This window comes from Mauremys mutica, chromosome 3 (assembly GCF_020497125.1).
Source record: "Mauremys mutica isolate MM-2020 ecotype Southern chromosome 3, ASM2049712v1, whole genome shotgun sequence".
Lineage (NCBI taxonomy): Eukaryota > Metazoa > Chordata > Testudines > Geoemydidae > Mauremys > Mauremys mutica.
This window is the reverse complement of record NC_059074.1, coordinates 33,037,620-33,055,359: the sequence shown is the minus strand read 5'-3', so window position 1 is coordinate 33,055,359 and position 17,740 is coordinate 33,037,620. Positions and strand designations below refer to the sequence as shown.

Here is a 17,740-nt window from a genome sequence, read left to right as displayed (position 1 = left end):
CCGGAAGTCGAGGCCGGGTGCTGGCGAGGGACCCACCGGGGCGCCGGTTGTTCGGCGTCGCTGCGCTCGCTCCTCCCTTTCCGGGATGTCGGCGAAGAGAAAAGCCGAGGCCATGATCCCGGCCGAGGAGAGCGACCAGCTGCTCATCCGGCCCCTGTGAGTGACAGCGGGCGGCGGAGCAGCAGGGCGCTGGCGGGGGACGGGGGGCAGCGGAGGAGAGTAGCAGGGGGCTGGGGCGCTGGCGGGGAGCGGCAGCGGCAGCGGCAGGCGGGAGCTGGGGCGCGGGTGGGGGCTGGGGCAGCTGCAGGCGGGAGCTGGGGCGCTTGGGGGACAGCGGGAGGCTGGGGCACTGGAGTCTCTTCAAACATCACCTGCACTAACAGGGTGTCGCAAACCTTAAGTTTGTGGCACAGCATTAATGTCGTGTTAATGTGTCTGCTCTGTCTGGAGTGACCCCCAGAAAATGGGGCAGACGGTAGGACCCCCCCTCCCGTCCCCCCGTATGTTCTGTAATTAGTTTTCACCAAGCCAGTGACGAGTCTTACTATAGCATCACAGACATTCCTCTTAAACTCTCCAGTCTATCTTGCTACCCAGACAAATGGGACTGAGTGATAAAATGGTTACTTACACCAAACATCACATCACATTTAGGTTACTTCCAATCCCAAGACACCAGTCACTTACTCCAGATCAGTTAATATCCTAGACCTTACATAGAGGACTAGTTTGGTAGCCCATTCTATAGTAAACTAAAGGATAATTAGTTAAGAAAAGGAAATGAGAGTTATTGAGAGGGTAAAATATATTAACAGATGAGTCACAGTTTGTAATTCCAAATGGTGGCAGTGATGCAGTAAACTGCCAGTTTACAAAGTCTTTTCAGGGTTCCCATATTGTCTCTGGGGATCTCTGCTTTGCGTCTGGTATACTTCCCTGTAAAAGTCCAAACAGTCCAGAGAAATGAGATCTTTCCTTGAATACATACTTAAAGCTTCTTCTCACAGAAAACAAGCTGACAGGGTCACTACCCCCATGGGCTTTTCCTTTGATGACAAAGAGTAAGGAATGCATTTTGAGTCTTTGACCTCCAGTCATCACACACAATGGCCACTTGCTTTGAAATTAACACTTTTCCGATAAAATTCTTCATTTACATTCCACAAGGCTTCTTTCTTGTTTGGTGGGTTATTTAGTTACAGGGGTATACGCAGTGTAAATGATTGTTACTACATTATAACAGGATATAGCTAAGTGAAAACAATGCAAATAACATTCCATTAGTTTTCATGAAGTTTAAACAACAAGTACATTATTTAACAAAATCGCTCTGATCTATATTAATACACAAGTGAATTGGCTTGGGGCTCTGGCATGAGCTGACACCTGGTCTGTCAGTGTCTCCTTCATAACTTAGACTCTCAGGTATTTCACTCCACAGATCCACTGAAATGTAACCATCACTAAGGCTCCGTGTTTGTCATGGAAGTCACAGATTCTGCAGATGTCTGCAGCAGCTCGGGCAGCCCCTGGGCATGTCACACTGACTGCTGCTGGGGCAGTCTTGGGTCCCCTTGTCCCCCCCACAGCAGGAGTTTGGATGGGGGGGGTCTCAGGGCTGGGGATTGGAGTGTGGGGCGGTGCTTACCTGGGGGGAGCTCCTGGAAGGGGGATAGGAACCTTCCCCCCAGCTCCTAGCACCATGTGCTGCCTTCACCTGCCGGCACCACCCCTGCAGCTCCCATTGGCCGCAGTTCCCAGCCAATGAGTGGCAGAGCTGGGGCTTGGGGTAGAGCGGAGGCAGCATGTGGAGCTAGGAGCTGGGTAGGGAGCCTGCCCCAGCACGCCCTGGGCTGCGAGTCCCCCACCTTGAGCACCCGCGGTGCTTCCCTAGCTGTGCCCCCCTCCCTAGCACCCACACCCCTTTGCAGCAAAGTTAGCGTAACAGAGCATCAGTGTAGACACTGCATTTGTTATGTCACCGTAACTGGCCTCCAGGAGGTATCCCACAATGCTCACCATGACCGCTCTGCTCACCCTTTTGAACTCCGCTGCCCTGCATCCAGCTGCACATGCATGCACTCCATCCCTTTCAAAGCCCTAGGAAGTTTTGAAATTCCTCAGCATGGAGAGCTCACATAGCTACTGTCCAGCTGAGGATGCTGGCTTCTGGCAGCAAACACACTCCTGCCTGGACTACAGGGGTGGGGGTGGATCTCCTTTGTCTGTGGGGAGAGGAAGCTGTGGGAGAACTCTAAGAGAGTCATGGACTCAAAATATTAATGCAGTATCCTGCTTTCCCTGGGACTAGAACCACAGCGGCAGGCAGCGGGGGAAAGACTGCTGTGCTGTGCAGAGTCAGGGAGGGAGGTGCGGGCTGATGTTGGGGTGTCCACCTCCCCCCACCTGTGTACTGTTCTTCTCTGGGGTGGGGAGACGGGGACACCAGCTGTCTGTGCACCAGCTTCTGCCTCAAGACTGGTTGCTTCTGGCTGCTGTCTGAACTTGGGCTTTGTCACTGGAACCTGAACGACAAAACATCTGGATATTTGCCTAGTTTTACAACAGGCTACATAAAAAGCAGTATCGAAGTCAGTCCAAACTAATATTTCATACAGATAGACAATGTTTATACTGCTCTATATATTATACACTGAAATGTAAGTACAATATTTATATTCCAATTGATTTATTTCAACTATATGGAAAAAATGGGAATGTAAGCAATTTTTCAGTAGTAGTGTGCTGTGATACTTTTGTATTTTTATGTCTTATTTTGTGAGCAAGTGGTTTTGAAGTGAGGTGAAACATGGCGGTATGCAAAACAAATCAGACTTCTGAATGGGGTACAGTAGCCTGGAAAGGTTGCAAGCCACTGGTGTAGACAAGACCTAAATGGAAGTGAACTAGTTGAAAGGACTGTAAATGTGTCCTGTTTAAATTTGTTTTCAAACTTTTTAACTTTAACAAAAGCTGTTACCATCTGATGGCTGTTTCTTGGCCTGTGTGAAATAGGTTTGGTGGTTTCAGTCTAGTTGCCAGTGAATAAGTATCCACATCACACAAAACACTATCATAGTTGGCACCCTTGGAGTTTGAACAAAGAGTCAGGGATTCACACTGAGCTCCCATTACAACCCTCAGGTGCTAAGAGACATCACATGACTTCACTTTCCCTCTCCCTTTTGTTCAGTCGCACTCACTGAAAGGTACTTTGTTTATTTCAGAGGACAGAAGATACAGGTAGCTGCTAATTATTGGTAAAGTAGAAGAAGTAAAACTCAGACTTTCAGCAAACATTATGCTAAGGCATGTGAGGCTAGAAAAGAAAAGGTAGTTTCTTTAGAAGAATCTAAAACAAGTCATGTGGGAATAGAGTTCTAGGGGTAATGAGTTTATTTAACAAAAAAAAATATTTTGACTTAGAATTATAATTCCTGAAACTACCAAAGGATCTGAAGCAGCTGGTGAGGCTATTGAGCAGTTAAAAGCAAGTCTCCCTCAGTCATGCAAGAAATATTCTGTACAAAATGCATTGTACAAATACGTTAACCTACCCTAATCTGGAAAAAAGAAAAGCAGTGACACCTTTCTCATAGAATCGTAAGAATTACTGCACTGGAACAGACCCAAGGTTCATTGAGTCCAGTGTCCTGTCTCTGACAGTGGCCAGCACCAGACCAGTCAGAGGAAGGCATAAGAACTGTACAGCAGAGAGATCTGGGATAATCTGCTCCACATGTTAGGTCTTTCCCTGATCACTTAGAAAGAGGCTTAACCCCTGAAGTCTGAGGTTTGATCTCCCTTCCAAAACAGAGTACTCCTGTTATCCATATAGATCCCTTTTTGAATCTTGCCTTTGGAGAAGTGATTTCTACAGGAGTGTAACTGGATGACTTTAGATACATCAGGAAACAAGTGTATACTTGTTTGGGCTCCCCCTTTGTAATGATGACATTAATACTGACATTTTAGTTTCTTTAGTAATAAACGAAGAAACAGAAAAAATGTTAGATAAATAATTCAAAACTTTGATAATTCAAAACTGCCTCTCAGCACTGAGTGCTGAAAGCTGCAAAATACCATAACTTCAATGGCCTTTCGTAGCAAGGGAGTTTGGGCTGAAGTAACAGTAGGGAAGGAGCAGAGGATAGGTTCCCCACTCCTACATGGTACTGTTTTCGCATGATTGTGCTGAATTTAGTGGCAGCATAAGGAGCTGCACTCTCTGTTGCATCACCCTCTGAGAAGCTTGATCTTTCTTTATCAGTTTCTCTCTTCTTACTTGGCATCTGTCAATTTGTATGCTCTGGAGGCTTGACCTATGCCACCAAATTGCAAAGATGAACTTGAGAGTAGATAAGTTATGCCACTGCTAAATGACCCAAACTATCTGTACTCGTTTATCAGAACAAAGTATATGAATGATTAAAGGGTGTGTATTTGCCAGTGTGGTGAAAAAAAATATTTTGGAAATGAGTTAGCTTTCAAAACAAATGTTCTCAGCCCAGTCCTTTTTTCTCACAGTTGAAAGCATTGCAAATCCTTAGGGAAGTAAAATCGTAGCTATGTGGGAAAAGGGGAAGTATTACTAACACAGAAAGCCCTTTATCTTGGAATTTTCAAAGGCACCTATTGCCACAATATCAAGCATTTCAAAATTTTAAATTGCTCTTTACTAGAGTAAGCCTGTGTCAAGGGCTGATATATTAGTACAGGTTACATTATACAGTACTGAAATGGAATGTCTCAGCCCATCAGAATGCAGGGAGGCTTCATAGCTGTGGATACTTAATGTTTAATTCCCCCCAAATTATGCAGTTCCCTGTACTATGTTGTTTCATAGAGTTTAAGGCCAGAGGAGATCATCTAGTATGGCCTGGATATCACAGACCACTAATTTTTAGCCAGATACCTCTATATTAAGGCCAAGATTTTGTTTTGGGTGTGAGATTTGTACAATGCAGTATGAAAATCTTTGACTGACAGCCATTAGCCAATCAGAGTACTGGTATTTGCATAATTGCACAAGTTCTTTCTTATTTTCCTTGCTGTGAGTATGCAAAACATGTGAGTCTACTTGGGCTATTGCAATCCCTGTCTTCGGGTTGGCTTCCTATTCAGAATTTTCAAGGTGCTTGTCATCAACAAATATACCACCTCTGTTCTTCACTTTTCTGACAGAAACTGAAAATCTCCCTGTACGTGTGAATCTAAAGGGAGTGTGTGGGGAAGAACAGCACACCAAAAGCAAGGAGATGAGGGCTGACATTCCACTGAAAGGGAAAGTGGCTTTAAAACATAGTTTAAATCCCTTAATTCATTTTCCTCCTTCCTTCTGATTTTTACCCCCTTTCTTTTGTACAGATCCCTGAGACACCTGTTTCTAGAATAATGGCCATGTATATGAGTGTTCATTGGCTTTTTTACATTTGGGGAATCCCATCTTTCCTTCCCTAACATAAAAACCTATTGCAATTACTGAGGACAAGCACCTTACTTATCTGTAGGGAAGAAACTGAGGGCAGGTCTACACTACGGGGGAAAATCGATATAAGATACGCAACTTCAGCTACGTGAATAACCTAGCTGAAGTCAGAAGTATCTTATATCGAATTACCTACCATCCTCACGGTGCGGGATCGATGTCCGCGGCTCCCCATGTCAACTCCGCTACCGCCGTTCGGGTTGGTGGAGTTATGGAGTCGACATGAGCGCGTTCGGGGATCGATATATCGAGTCTGGATGAGACGCGATATATCGATCCCCGAGAAATCGATTGCTACCCGCCGATATGGCGGGTAGTGAAGACATACCCTGAATGGCAGTGGGGAAAAGAGATGGTGAAAGGAAAAGCAAACAGAGCTTAATTATTTAAAAACAGTGTACCTTTCAGTAGTTTGACAATTGGTTTTGCTTTTTGTGTTTTTTCTCCTTTCGCTGAAAATTTTGTGTCTAATAAAAGAAATCAGTATAATAACTTGAGGGCATTTCCTGTTAACTCTGAAATAATTCTGTGCTGGGCTAATAGTCTCTGATACCTTAAATTCATTCAACCTAGGATACAGTTGTTATATTATAAATGGGAAGCACCCTCAAGTTATCAAAGTATTTCAGGGGTAAGTTTGCTGTAAGCATTTAGATTGCTTTAGCCCATGTCTGCAACAAGCATTCATTTGCCATCCTAGAGAAAAGATACCAGTCCTTTCCCAAATTTAGGTTTTCTGTGCTTTAGTCATGGACAGGATCTCTGTTTCATTGAATGAAATTTCACTGTTCAGTTAGTTTAAATAGTGATTGGCCTGCCATTCAACAGTCGGATTGTTAAACAGTAGAATGATGAGTTCTGCACATAGGCATCTAAATGCACTTAAAACAGAGATGTAGTTAACTGTGTTTAGATACGGTGGGTGGTTTTTTGTTTTTGCTAACTTTGTCATGGATTTCCTTTCACAGAGGTGCTGGGCAAGAAGTAGGAAGATCATGCATTATTCTGGAGTTTAAAGGAAGAAAAATAATGGTAATTATTTGTAAACACCTGAATTACGAGGGTCTGTTGTAAAAAGCTATTATTTGTTAAATCCAAGTTCCTCACAAAAAAGTCTGGTATGGATGTCAGCCTTTCCCTAAACAGGCAAAGTCTCTGGTTCCCAAGAGCAACATTACCTAGAGGATGTGATGTATTATATGAGATTTTAATTTAGTAATAAAATATGTGTATAAATCCTGAGAGAAAATTTGGGTATCTATTTATGTATAAGTGTAGGTGATATGCTCACAATCTAGTTTTCAGTGGTGTCTGAGCCTAACCTTTACTTTGTTCACACAGTTGTGTGTGTATGCACAGATGCTCTGTTTACTTTTCCAGCATTAATGCCTGTGTGCTCAGGTGATAGAATCTACACGTGAAAGGCTGTTCACCTATGCTGTCAACTGTTACTATTGGAAAAGTGTGGCTAGAGGCTCATGTAGGTACAGAACAGCACATGCAAAGGCTCAGGTCTGAAAAATAGTCTCTCAAAAGGCATTCAGTTTTCCACTGAAGATAAGTCACCTACACAGTTACCCTAGAGCAGGGGTGGGTAAACTACGGCCCTGGGGCCACATCCGGCCCTTCAGACATTTTAATCCAGCCCCCAAGCTCCTGCCAGGGAGCAGGGTCCGGGGCTTGCCATGTGCGTGCCATGGCTCTACGCTGCTCCCAGAAGCAGCAGAATGTCCCTCCTCCGGCACCTACACATAGGGGCAGCCAGGGGACTCTGCATGCTTCCCTTGTCCCAAGCACCCACCCCCGCAGCTCCCATTGGCCAGGAACTTTGGCCAGTGGGAGCTACAGGGGCAGCGCCTGAGGATGGGGCAGCGCCAGAACTGCCTGGCTACGCCTCCACGTAGGAGCCGGAGGGGGGACATGCCACTGCTTCCGGGAGCTGCTTGAGGTAAGCACTGCCCAGAGCCTGCACCCCAACCCCCTGCCCTAGCACTGATCCCCTTCCTGCTCCCTGAGCCCCTTGGTACCATCCCAGAACACCCCCCTACATCCCCAGCCCCACCACAGAGCCCACACCCCCAGTTGGAGCCCTCACCCCCTCCCTCCCCACACCCAACCCCCTGCCCTAGTCTGGAGCCCCCTTCCACACCCTGAACTCCTAATTTCTGGCCCCACCCCAGAGCCCTCACCCCCTCCCACACCCCAACCCCCAATTTCGTGAGCATTCATGGCCTGCCATACAATTTCCATACCCAGACCCTCAGGCCAAAAAGTTTGCCCACCTCTGCCCTAGGGTCTAGCTTGGAGTCTAATATATCACAATGTGTCAAAAACTGTGAATAAGCCAAATGAATTTTTCCTGCATGACACTCACTTGTAACTGCCATAAATTTGTGTGTGCTTATTCATTTTTATAGGTTTTTAGTAGGAGTTTTAATTGTTTGTCATCACTTTTCAGCTTGATTGTGGAATCCACCCTGGCCTAGAAGGAATGGATGCCCTACCTTACATTGACTTGATAGATCCTGCTGAGATTGATCTCCTCTTAATCAGTCAGTAAGTTGCATTTAGAACAAGAATTAATGCTTGCTTTGAGTTCTTGCTCTAAGCCTTGTTAACTTCCAACTTTTAAGAAAGATTGGGGGCAGATGTCATCCAGACACTATTGGTGTGATGAAAGGACAGTAGTTCCCAATATTTGTGTAGTGTGAACTGTTGCCTAATCTGTTGATTGCATATTGATTATATTACTGATTTAGTTTCCCCAATTAGCAGTTTGGCTGGTTCTTGTCCTAATATCAGACCCAGTATTATCAGAATTAGTATTCAGTTGGGAGCCTTGACGTGCACAGTTACAACACTCACACTTAGGAAATCGCACTATATTTATAATAGTTTTATTAATACAATTAGTAACTTCACAAACACTGCAGCCCAGCAAAGCAGGTAGAGATAATACAAAATGAGCTGATCGTCCGTAGGCTTACACCATCTCTTGCAAAACAACGTGAAGTGTTAGTTATCATCCTCATCTTTCCCCTCACCATCATCAGTGGTTGTCATCCTGGCATCTCCCCAGGTACATAGGCCGGGACACAGCTTTTATGATGTGTTATATTGAGACCACTATGCTTAATGCATGTTCATTAGGGGTTTCAGTCTCTTTTCCTTATTTGTAGTTCCTCTCCCTACTAATATTAGAGTGCCCTTCTCTATAGATTATTAATCCTTTTACATCAAGCTTATTAGCATATATGTCAATTACTTACCATGGCATTCTTGTGGTCAGACATCTGCTGATGTCCCTAACTAAAAATATTCCAGGGTGGTATAAACTAGCATCCTGTGATTACCTATCAGCAGTTTAGTCATTACAGCATTCCATCTTATGATATTTTATGATCTAGGGTTACTCTTGGTTAGCTACTTATGCTAAGGCTTTTTGGGCCTTATGCCTTAATTAATTTATCTAAATTATTATTTTACAGGCCGTGAGGCTTGCAAGCTTATTGGTTTATTGCCTTAACTTATATCTATGGCTCACCTAGCAAATACCTGTAGGCTACAAAACTACTTCTTAATGTCATGGCCCTCCTCCATGCCCATTGTAACCTTGTGGCCACCCTCCCCTCCCTTTTGTGATCACTTAACATCACTGTGTCAACTTCAGCAATTGTTTATGTGTAAAAGAAATATTAGAAAGTATTTACTGTATTTTTAGCTGTCTTTAATGGGAGTTGGATCAGGAGTTGAGAAGACACTCATTGACTTAAAAGGGTGTTAGATTGGGCTGATAATATGACTTAGCACCTGGAAACAAGGATAGTCAGGCCTGTGTGACCAGTTAGCTCTCCATGGACCACCAGTGCCCCGCAGATCAGAGTTTGAGAAATGCTGATACAGGGGTTACAGAGGCATTCACTCAGATACTTTATGTACAGCAACTGTGGGGAGGGATAGCTCAGTGGTTTGAGCATTGGCCTGCTAAACCCAGGGTTGTGAGTTCAGTCCTTGAGGGGGCCACTTAGGGATCTGGGGCAAAAATCAGTACTTGGTCCTGCTAGTGAAGGCAGGGAGCTGGACTCAATGACCTTTTTGAGGTTCCTTCCAGTTCTAGGAGATTGGTATATCTCCAATTATAAAATATATATATATATATATATATTAAAATGCACTTGTTGCACCTTTATCGCAAAACCACTGTTTTAAAATTAGCATCATTAGTAGGAGTGACCAAATTGTTATTTAGTACACCACTACCCCGATATAACGTGGTTGTGGGGAGCCAAAAATCCCTACCACATTATAAGTGAAACGCCATTATATCGGGGTAGCGGTGGCAGGGCTGCAGCGGTGATTTAAAGAGCCCGGGGCTCCAGCCGTGGGGAGCCTCAGGCCCTTTAAATCGCCAGCGAGCCCCGCTGCCGCAGCCCTGGGGTAGTGGCGGCAGAGCTCCAGCAGTGATTTAAAGAGCCCGGGGCTCCCTGCAGCAGCCGGAGCTCCAGGTCCTTTAAATCACCAGTCCAGCCCCGCTGCCGCAGCCCCGGGGTAGCAGCGGCAGGGCTCCAGCGGTGACTTAAAGGGCCCTGGGCTCCCCGCAGCAGACAGAGCCCTGGACCCTTTAAAGTGCCGCCGGAGCCCCGCTGCTACCGGACTATATGTGAACCCTTATTATATCGGGTCGCATTATAGCAGGGTAGTGGTTTATACTACTAAAAACACATTTTAGTGGTTCACTTCTAATCTGTGGTGGCCCATGTGCCAACTTTGGGGCCACTGCTGTTAGCTTTATTCTGTCGTCCTTTCTCTGTGTGTGTGATGTTCATTCTCTTCCCTCCCATTATCAGTCCTTTTTCTTTAAATGCAAAAAAACTAATTGTAAGGTTCTATAGGTAAAATTTATCAAGAAATGAGGATGTTAAAATGCAAAAGTTAACTTTTCTCTATTGCATTTTAATGTATCAATCTTAATATCTTAGAATATACAGAATGCATAATGCAACCCAGTTAACATTGCTGATGAAACCCTAATTCCCGTGTTTCCTGATTTATGTAACTTTGCATTAATATAGTAAATCAGTGAATGGTTTAGCATTTAAAAAAGATGGTTGAAATCCTACTCAGAGTAGGTATCAATGGTTCGCAGTCAAACTGAGATGTTGCATCTAATGGGGTCCTGCAGGGGTCAGTCCTGAGTCCAGTACTAGTCAATATTTCACGACTTGGACAATGGAGAGTATGCTTATAAAATTTTCAGATGACACCAAGTTGGGAGGGGTCGCAAGCACTCTAGAGGGCAGGATTAGTATTGAAAACGACCTTGACAAAATGGAGGATTGGTCTGAAATCAACAAGATGAAATTCAGTAAAGACAAGTGCAGAGTACTACACTTAGGAGAAAAAAATCAAATGCAAAACTTCAAATTGGGAATAACTGGCTAGGGAGTAGTACTGCTGAAAAGGATCTCAGGAATTACAGGGGATCAGAAATTTAACAGGAGTGATGCAATTGTGAAAAAGACTATTACTATTCGGAGGGTATATTTAAAAGGAGTGTTGCGTGTTAGAGATGGAAGATAATTGTCCCACTGTACTCGGCACTTGTGAGGCCTCAACTGGGAGCACTGTGTCCAATTCTGGGCATCATACTTTCAGAAAGATGTGGACAAACTGGAAAGAGTCCAGAGGAGAGCAACAAAAATGATAAAAGATTTAGCAAACCTGAGCTACGAGGAAAGATTTAAAAAAAATGGACATCTTTAGTCTTGAGAGAAGAAGACTGGGGGAGGGGAGAATCTGATAATAGTCTTCGAATATATTAAGTGCTGTTATAAAAAGAAGTGTGATCAATTGTTCTGCATACCTGTGAAGGTAGGACAAAAAGTAACCAGTTTAATCTGCATCAAGGGAGAGTTAGGTTAGATATTAGGGAAAAAATTATAACTGTATGAGTAGTTAAGTTCTAGAATAAGCTTCCAAGGAAGGTTGTGGAATCCCCATTATTGGAGGCTTTTAAGAACAGGTTAGACAAACACCTCTCAGGGATGGTCTAGCTTTACTTGGTCCTGCCTCAGTGTAGGGGGCTGGACTTCATGACCTCCCAAGGTCCCTCCCAAACCTACATTTCTATGGCTCTGTGATTTGTATTATGTGATACTGATTATTAACTGTATTCATTTGTCTGTTTTAAGTTTCCATTTGGATCACTGTGGCGCTTTGCCATGGTTTCTGCAGAAGACCAGCTTCAAAGGAAGAACATTTATGACTCATGCTACAAAAGCTATTTACAGGTGGCTTCTTTCAGATTATGTCAAGGTTAGGTAAGTGGACACACTGGTTGTTTTTATAACTCCCTCCTGAATTATTGCTCCTGTCTGTCCAGTGGGGGAAGTGTGTGGGAAATGATGCAATGACTTGGGGGGGCTTTGAATGCAGTTTGTTATATCTTATATTTTTAAAAGACCACTGTCAGTTTAATAATCATATGTAAATTTCTTTAAAAGTTCACTTACTTAGGTTACTAATAACATTTAATTTAGAGCATTAAAAATGAGGGAAAATACATTTAATTTACTTTTAATTATTTGTCATGTTTATTTTTTGCATTTCCTAAAGCTCTGATAATGGAAGTTAATTTCTGGGTTTGAATGTTTGGGCTGCAAACATGAAAGGGGAATTTTGTTTATTTGTTTATTTAAAAAAAAAAACACAAAAATCAAATTGTGTAAAATTCCAGTGGAAACACAAGTTTATGGAAACATTTCCTTTGGTCTTATAAGATGGTTTATATAAAACCTCGACTTTTTTGGTCCAAATTTGAACCTTTTGACTGCTTTCATAGTTTAACAGTGAGCATGGCATTATATTTATGATATTAAATTATACATTTCAAATGTATAATTGTTCAAATATATTGGTATTGTGTTCAAGTATATAGGATAGTTCCTTTTGGTCTAACTCCCATTCCACAAACATATATTGCCTGAACTGTGTGTTGGGTGAGTTTATTAGTAGGTAATAAACTGTAGTCTATATCAGGGTTTCTCAAATAGGGGTCGCCGCTTCTGTAGGAAAAGCCCCTGGCGGGCCAGGCCGGTGTGTTTACCTGCCTCGTCCGCAGGTCCGGCCAATTGCGGCTCCCACTGGCTGCAGATCGCTGCTCCGGGCCAATGGAGCTGCTGGAAGCGGTGCGGGCTGAGGGACATACTGGCCGCCACTTCCAGGAACTTCCATTGGCCCGGAACCGCGAACCGCGGCCAGTGGGAGCCGTGATCGGCCGGACCTGCAGAAGGGCCAGGTAAACACACCGGCCTGGCCCGTCAGGGGCTTTCCCTACAGAAGCGGCGACCCCTGTTTGAGAAACCCTGGTCTATAGTTTATTTTTGCTCTCTTCCAGAGGCATCCATTCCCTGAAAGTTCAAACAGTAATTGTCCCTTTGCATTACTGTAATAGTTATTATATAAAGTCAAAAGTAAACATTAATAGAGATGAGATTGTGTCCCTGACCAGTATGCAAAATTTTAGGGTGCTTTGCATACATAAGCATGTTAAGTGGATGTAGTAGGGCAGTCTGTGGAAGCAAAGTATTTGTTTGCAGAAAGCCTTAAGCAGCATCTTGCCTGAAGGAGGTAATATAGCAGCTTTAAAAATTTTGGATTTATGTCTTGGTGGCAGGAATTATGTGAAAGAGATACAGACTTTGGGGAAGTGGTCCTGCAATCCTTATCTAATAGACTCTGAGCCCCTCCTCCTGTGGGTACAGCTTGTGAGTCACCTGAGTGGAATACATGCCTGCATCTACTCAACGAAGAAGAAACTCTTACTTACTATAACTGTAGTTCTTCGAGATGTGATGCAGATATGTATTCCACAAAACCACTGTGACGTTGCTCTCCATATGATTTTATGAAAATGTGCTAATGAGTGTGAATATAATGTAACTGGAATATGCTTCATGCAAAAGGTCTCTTGTAAGGTATCATTACAAAGCTTATAATCTACTGAGTGTGGTCATCCTATTTGTATAAATGTATCATTCTTGTATCTGAAACTAGAAATATGAAATTTAACTCTTAGGTCTTATTGTAATTATCCAAAGTATGGGCCATTAATGGTGGTTTGGAATCTTGATGGCTCCCATTAACCAAGACATTGACTAGATGGCTCCATTTACTTGCAAGGCTTCACCCACGAAAGCTCACGCTCCCAAATGTCTGTTAGTCTATAAGGTGCCACAAGACTCTTTGCTGCTTTTACAAAATCTATCAAAGGAGCACATCTGTAATTATTCTGTAAAGTTAAACCTGTGAAACTAGCTGATACTTGGCCATTTTATTTTTATACAGCAATATTTCAGCAGATGACATGCTGTACACGGAGACAGATCTGGAAGAAAGCATGGACAAAATTGAAACCATCAACTTTCATGAAGTAAAAGAGGTGGCAGGAATCAAGTTCTGGTGTTACCATGCGGGCCATGTCCTGGGAGCAGCCATGTTTATGATTGAAATAGCTGGTGTGAAGGTATTTTTTTAGTATAGAGCAGTAACCCCTTGTCAAAAAAACTTCTTATTAGTTTTTAAGCATTGGTAATGAGTTCCGAGCTCAAAATATGAAAATAGGCAAGAAACTCCAAACCAAGCACACTGGAAGACCCAGAACGAGGCTTTGTCTTGAAGTATTATTTTTAATCAGTTATAGCTGGTGAGTGACAGCAGTTTTATTTAAGTGAGATAGTATATGTGCCCTTCGTGGAAGAGGTGAGTTTTAAGTATGTGGTCTAAGCTTGGAATGACTTAGCACAGAGATTACCACACTGGTCTGCTGAGAGCTGTCTGGTCACCTGTTGCTAGCTGTCCTGGCATCCAGTAGTTAAATTGCATTAAAAGGCAACTTAATCCAGAAATACTTTACTTTCCCATATCTGTCTGTCTATCTAGGCACTTAACTAGCCTCCATCACCATAGTACTATAGTGCCTCACATTAATTAATTAATCTGCACAACAACCTTGTGAGGTAGGGAAATATTCTTTTTCCCATTTTTTATGTAGAGGGAGCTGAAGCACAGAAAAAATAAATAATTTGTCCAAGGTTATACAACAAGTCTGTGGCCAAATCAGATGTCAAACACAGATTTGTGAGTCCCAGTTCAGTATCTGGACAGGAAAACTAATCTTCCTCCCTATAAGCAACTTCTAAAATATCCACAGGCACACTAAGAAGTGATCACAAATGGGAGAGGAAATGTTTTGTGTAGTTGCAAATGGGAAAGTGGTGATCCTCAAGGTAATTTCCCTATTAAGATATAGTTTACATTATGAAAGTTTGAAAACCTCTGGCTTAGCAAGATTCAGAAAGGGTTAAGAACATATATTGAGAAGACTCTGGTTAAATAACTAGAATACAAATGAGAAGAGATAGTGGTCTTCTCGATGGCGGGAAGAAACAGCCTTTCTTCTCTGTTGTGTGTATTGCTCAAATTATTATTTTTTATATGCATTATGTTCTGTGCTTTCTCTTGAAGCATGTGGTATAGGCTACAGGATAGCAAGCTACACAGACCATTTATCTGTTCCATGATCTGCTGGTCATCTGTGTTCTTATTCAAGCTTTTTAGCATGATTTGTATTTAAACTCTCTTCAAATGAGTGAAGTTATGAAGTGAAAATCCTGTAATTCACTCTGTTTGGGGCTCAATTTGCCCTTCACTATGCAGTAAGGAATTGATCTGAGAGGGGCCAATGTATTGGAGAGCTGGATAAAGACCTTACAGAAAGCATTATAAATTATGGGTTTTCCTTTAAAAATAAGTGTGCAGTTTTCTCAGTTTAAAGTAATAATGTGGAAATACCAGTCTTTAGTACAACATAAGCTAATTAAAATAGTTCCTTTTGAGGGTTGTTCATTATGCTGATATTCTCAAATGGAAGCTCTTGAGTTTTTTAAGTTCTTAATGGCTTAAGTACTGGTGCAAAACTCTAAAGATGTCACTTTTGTAACAGAAAGGAAGAACTACAAAAATGTTGATACTTATGTTTATAGCTGCTTATATATACTGCTTGAAATCTTTCAGTCATTGCAATTAGGATTTGTTTATTGTGTTCATAATAAAACATATAAGCACAATGTATTTATTAAAGCAGTCTTCAATACATTCAAAACATTTGAACCTTTTATTATAAATCCATGAAATTAGCTTTACTAAAGTATTAAACTTTTCCTCTACAAAACACATTGTTAATATCTTTTTGCTGACTTAGTCATTCTGTCTAATTACAGGGCTATTATTTTTCTTTCTCTGTCACAGCTTTTATATACAGGTGATTTCTCAAGACAGGAAGACAGACACTTGATGGCAGCTGAGATTCCTAATATTAAACCTGATATTCTTATCATTGTAAGTTTCACACTGTGATTTATTTAAATTAGTAGTTGAGAGTGTCTAGAAGGAATTACTAAGATCTGAAGTGAGTGTCAAAATAAAGGTAGAAGCTTGATGGTGACGTAACTTTAGCAATGTGCATTGTGTGTCCCTTACAACCAGGCTGCAGGGGAAATCAATATAGTATTTAGCATATAATAACTTCTGTATAGTGTGTTTCAGGCCAGTCTCAAAGCACTGTCCAAAGCTCTGTGTCACTTTTCTAACCTGTATAAGCCCCAACTTTGTCCCAGAGGTGTGCCCAGAAACCTGCTAGAACAGGAGTAGCACAAGAAGGAAGTCATTCCAACCACAACAGCAGGGAATATGGGCAGAACACAGATTAATACTCCTTCTCTTGCAAAACGTGTTGAGGGACCTTTAATGAATACACATAGTCAAGACCTTGTTTTTATATCTCTGCAAGAGAGCATCTCCAGCATCATAGTGCCTCCTACCAGCATAATGTTGCATTGGTTCAGTATTGATTCAAAGAAAAGAGTGGAATCCGGTACTTTACCTTTGGGATTACATTTAGATTCTGTCGACAGTTTATAGTTAGGGCCCTACCAATTTCACGGCTGTGAAAAATGTGTCAAGGACTGTGAAATAAGCCCTTCCCTATAAAATCTGATCCCCCCCTTGCTGCTGGGAGTGCGCCAACCAGAGGGCTCCTAGCTGTGAGTCCTTGCAGGGCTGAGGAGGACAGGACTTATCTTTTTCTTGCATGGCAGCTGAGAGGGAGAGGGAGATCAGACCCACCTCCAAGTGCCTCCCCCTGCTGCAGGAAGCTCCTTGCCCAGATCTGGAGGTTCCTGCAGCTGGAGGAAACTTGTGGAGGTGGGTACGATCTCCCCCTGCTCCTGGAAGCGCCCCAGCCAGAGGGCTTCTGGTTGTGAGTACCTGCTGGGCTGGAGGCGGGACAGGACTTGTCCTTCACTTGCATGGCAGCTCTGGGGGGGGAAAGAGAGGGGGGAAAATCAGACCCTCTTCCAGGTGCCTTTTGTGTTGGGAACTCCACAATTATAACACTGAAATTTCAGATCCAAACAGCTGCAAATGTAAAAGTGACCAATTTTACAACCCTCTGGCTATGAAATTGATCAAAATGGAGCATGACTTTGTTATGGGCCCTATTTATAGTTTTATGAACCGCCTTTCTGCTGAAGAAATTCCGTAAGGCTCCAGACTGAGACCTTGTCTAGACTGTGGATTTGCCCTGATTTCAGCCACTGGTGTAGCTGCATTCTTACAACCCCTAATTTGTGCTGGTGGAGCTTATCTTAGTTTCAGGCAGGGTAAAGAGCAGCTTTGCCTCTCTACACTAGGGATTTGCACTGGTGAAGCTGCATTGGTGGCTGGCCACAAATGGTTGAAATCAAGGCAAATCCCCAATGCAGACAAGGCTTTAAAGAAAGGGAGGATGGGTCACCTCAGTGCACCAAAGTCCAGCTCTGGCTACCAAGTCAGGTTCTTCTGCTGTTGTAGTTTTGTCTCTGAGATTCAACAATGCCTGTGTATTTGTTTTACACGTTTGGGTGAGCATTTCTGGTTTAGGAAAAGCAGCATTTAAAAAACAACCCTGAGAATAGTATCAAAATGCTAGTCTTCTCTTTGTTGCCAGAGTCTGTCCTTACAAACAGCCTCTGTTTTCACAGCAATTTTCTAGTTGGTTTATTTTTAATTCAGTGCATTCGTTCTCCCTACAATTCATGTCTTGAGCAAAGTCAAGTGAGGGTCATGTATGTGATGCATTTACAGTAGGATGGAAGATTTAACTGTAAATAGAAGTTCTGTTTCAATAAGATAACCTCAATATGCTGGTCAGCA

General features: G+C 42.8%; 1 protein-coding gene across 1 annotated transcript in view; it reads left to right on the top strand.

Annotated features, from left to right (window-relative positions):
• The first annotated feature begins 4 nt into the window (after positions 1-4).
• Positions 5-17,740, top strand: part of CPSF3 (cleavage and polyadenylation specific factor 3) — a 49,419-nt gene continuing 31,683 nt past the window's right edge. Inside the window, exons 1-6 of the mRNA XM_045009797.1 lie at positions 5-156; positions 6,457-6,520; positions 7,947-8,044; positions 11,680-11,808; positions 13,835-14,012; positions 15,797-15,886. Of these exons, the coding sequence (XP_044865732.1) occupies positions 86-156; positions 6,457-6,520; positions 7,947-8,044; positions 11,680-11,808; positions 13,835-14,012; positions 15,797-15,886 (630 nt within the window). The 5' untranslated portion in view covers positions 5-85. The remainder of the gene's footprint in view (positions 157-6,456; positions 6,521-7,946; positions 8,045-11,679; positions 11,809-13,834; positions 14,013-15,796; positions 15,887-17,740) is intronic.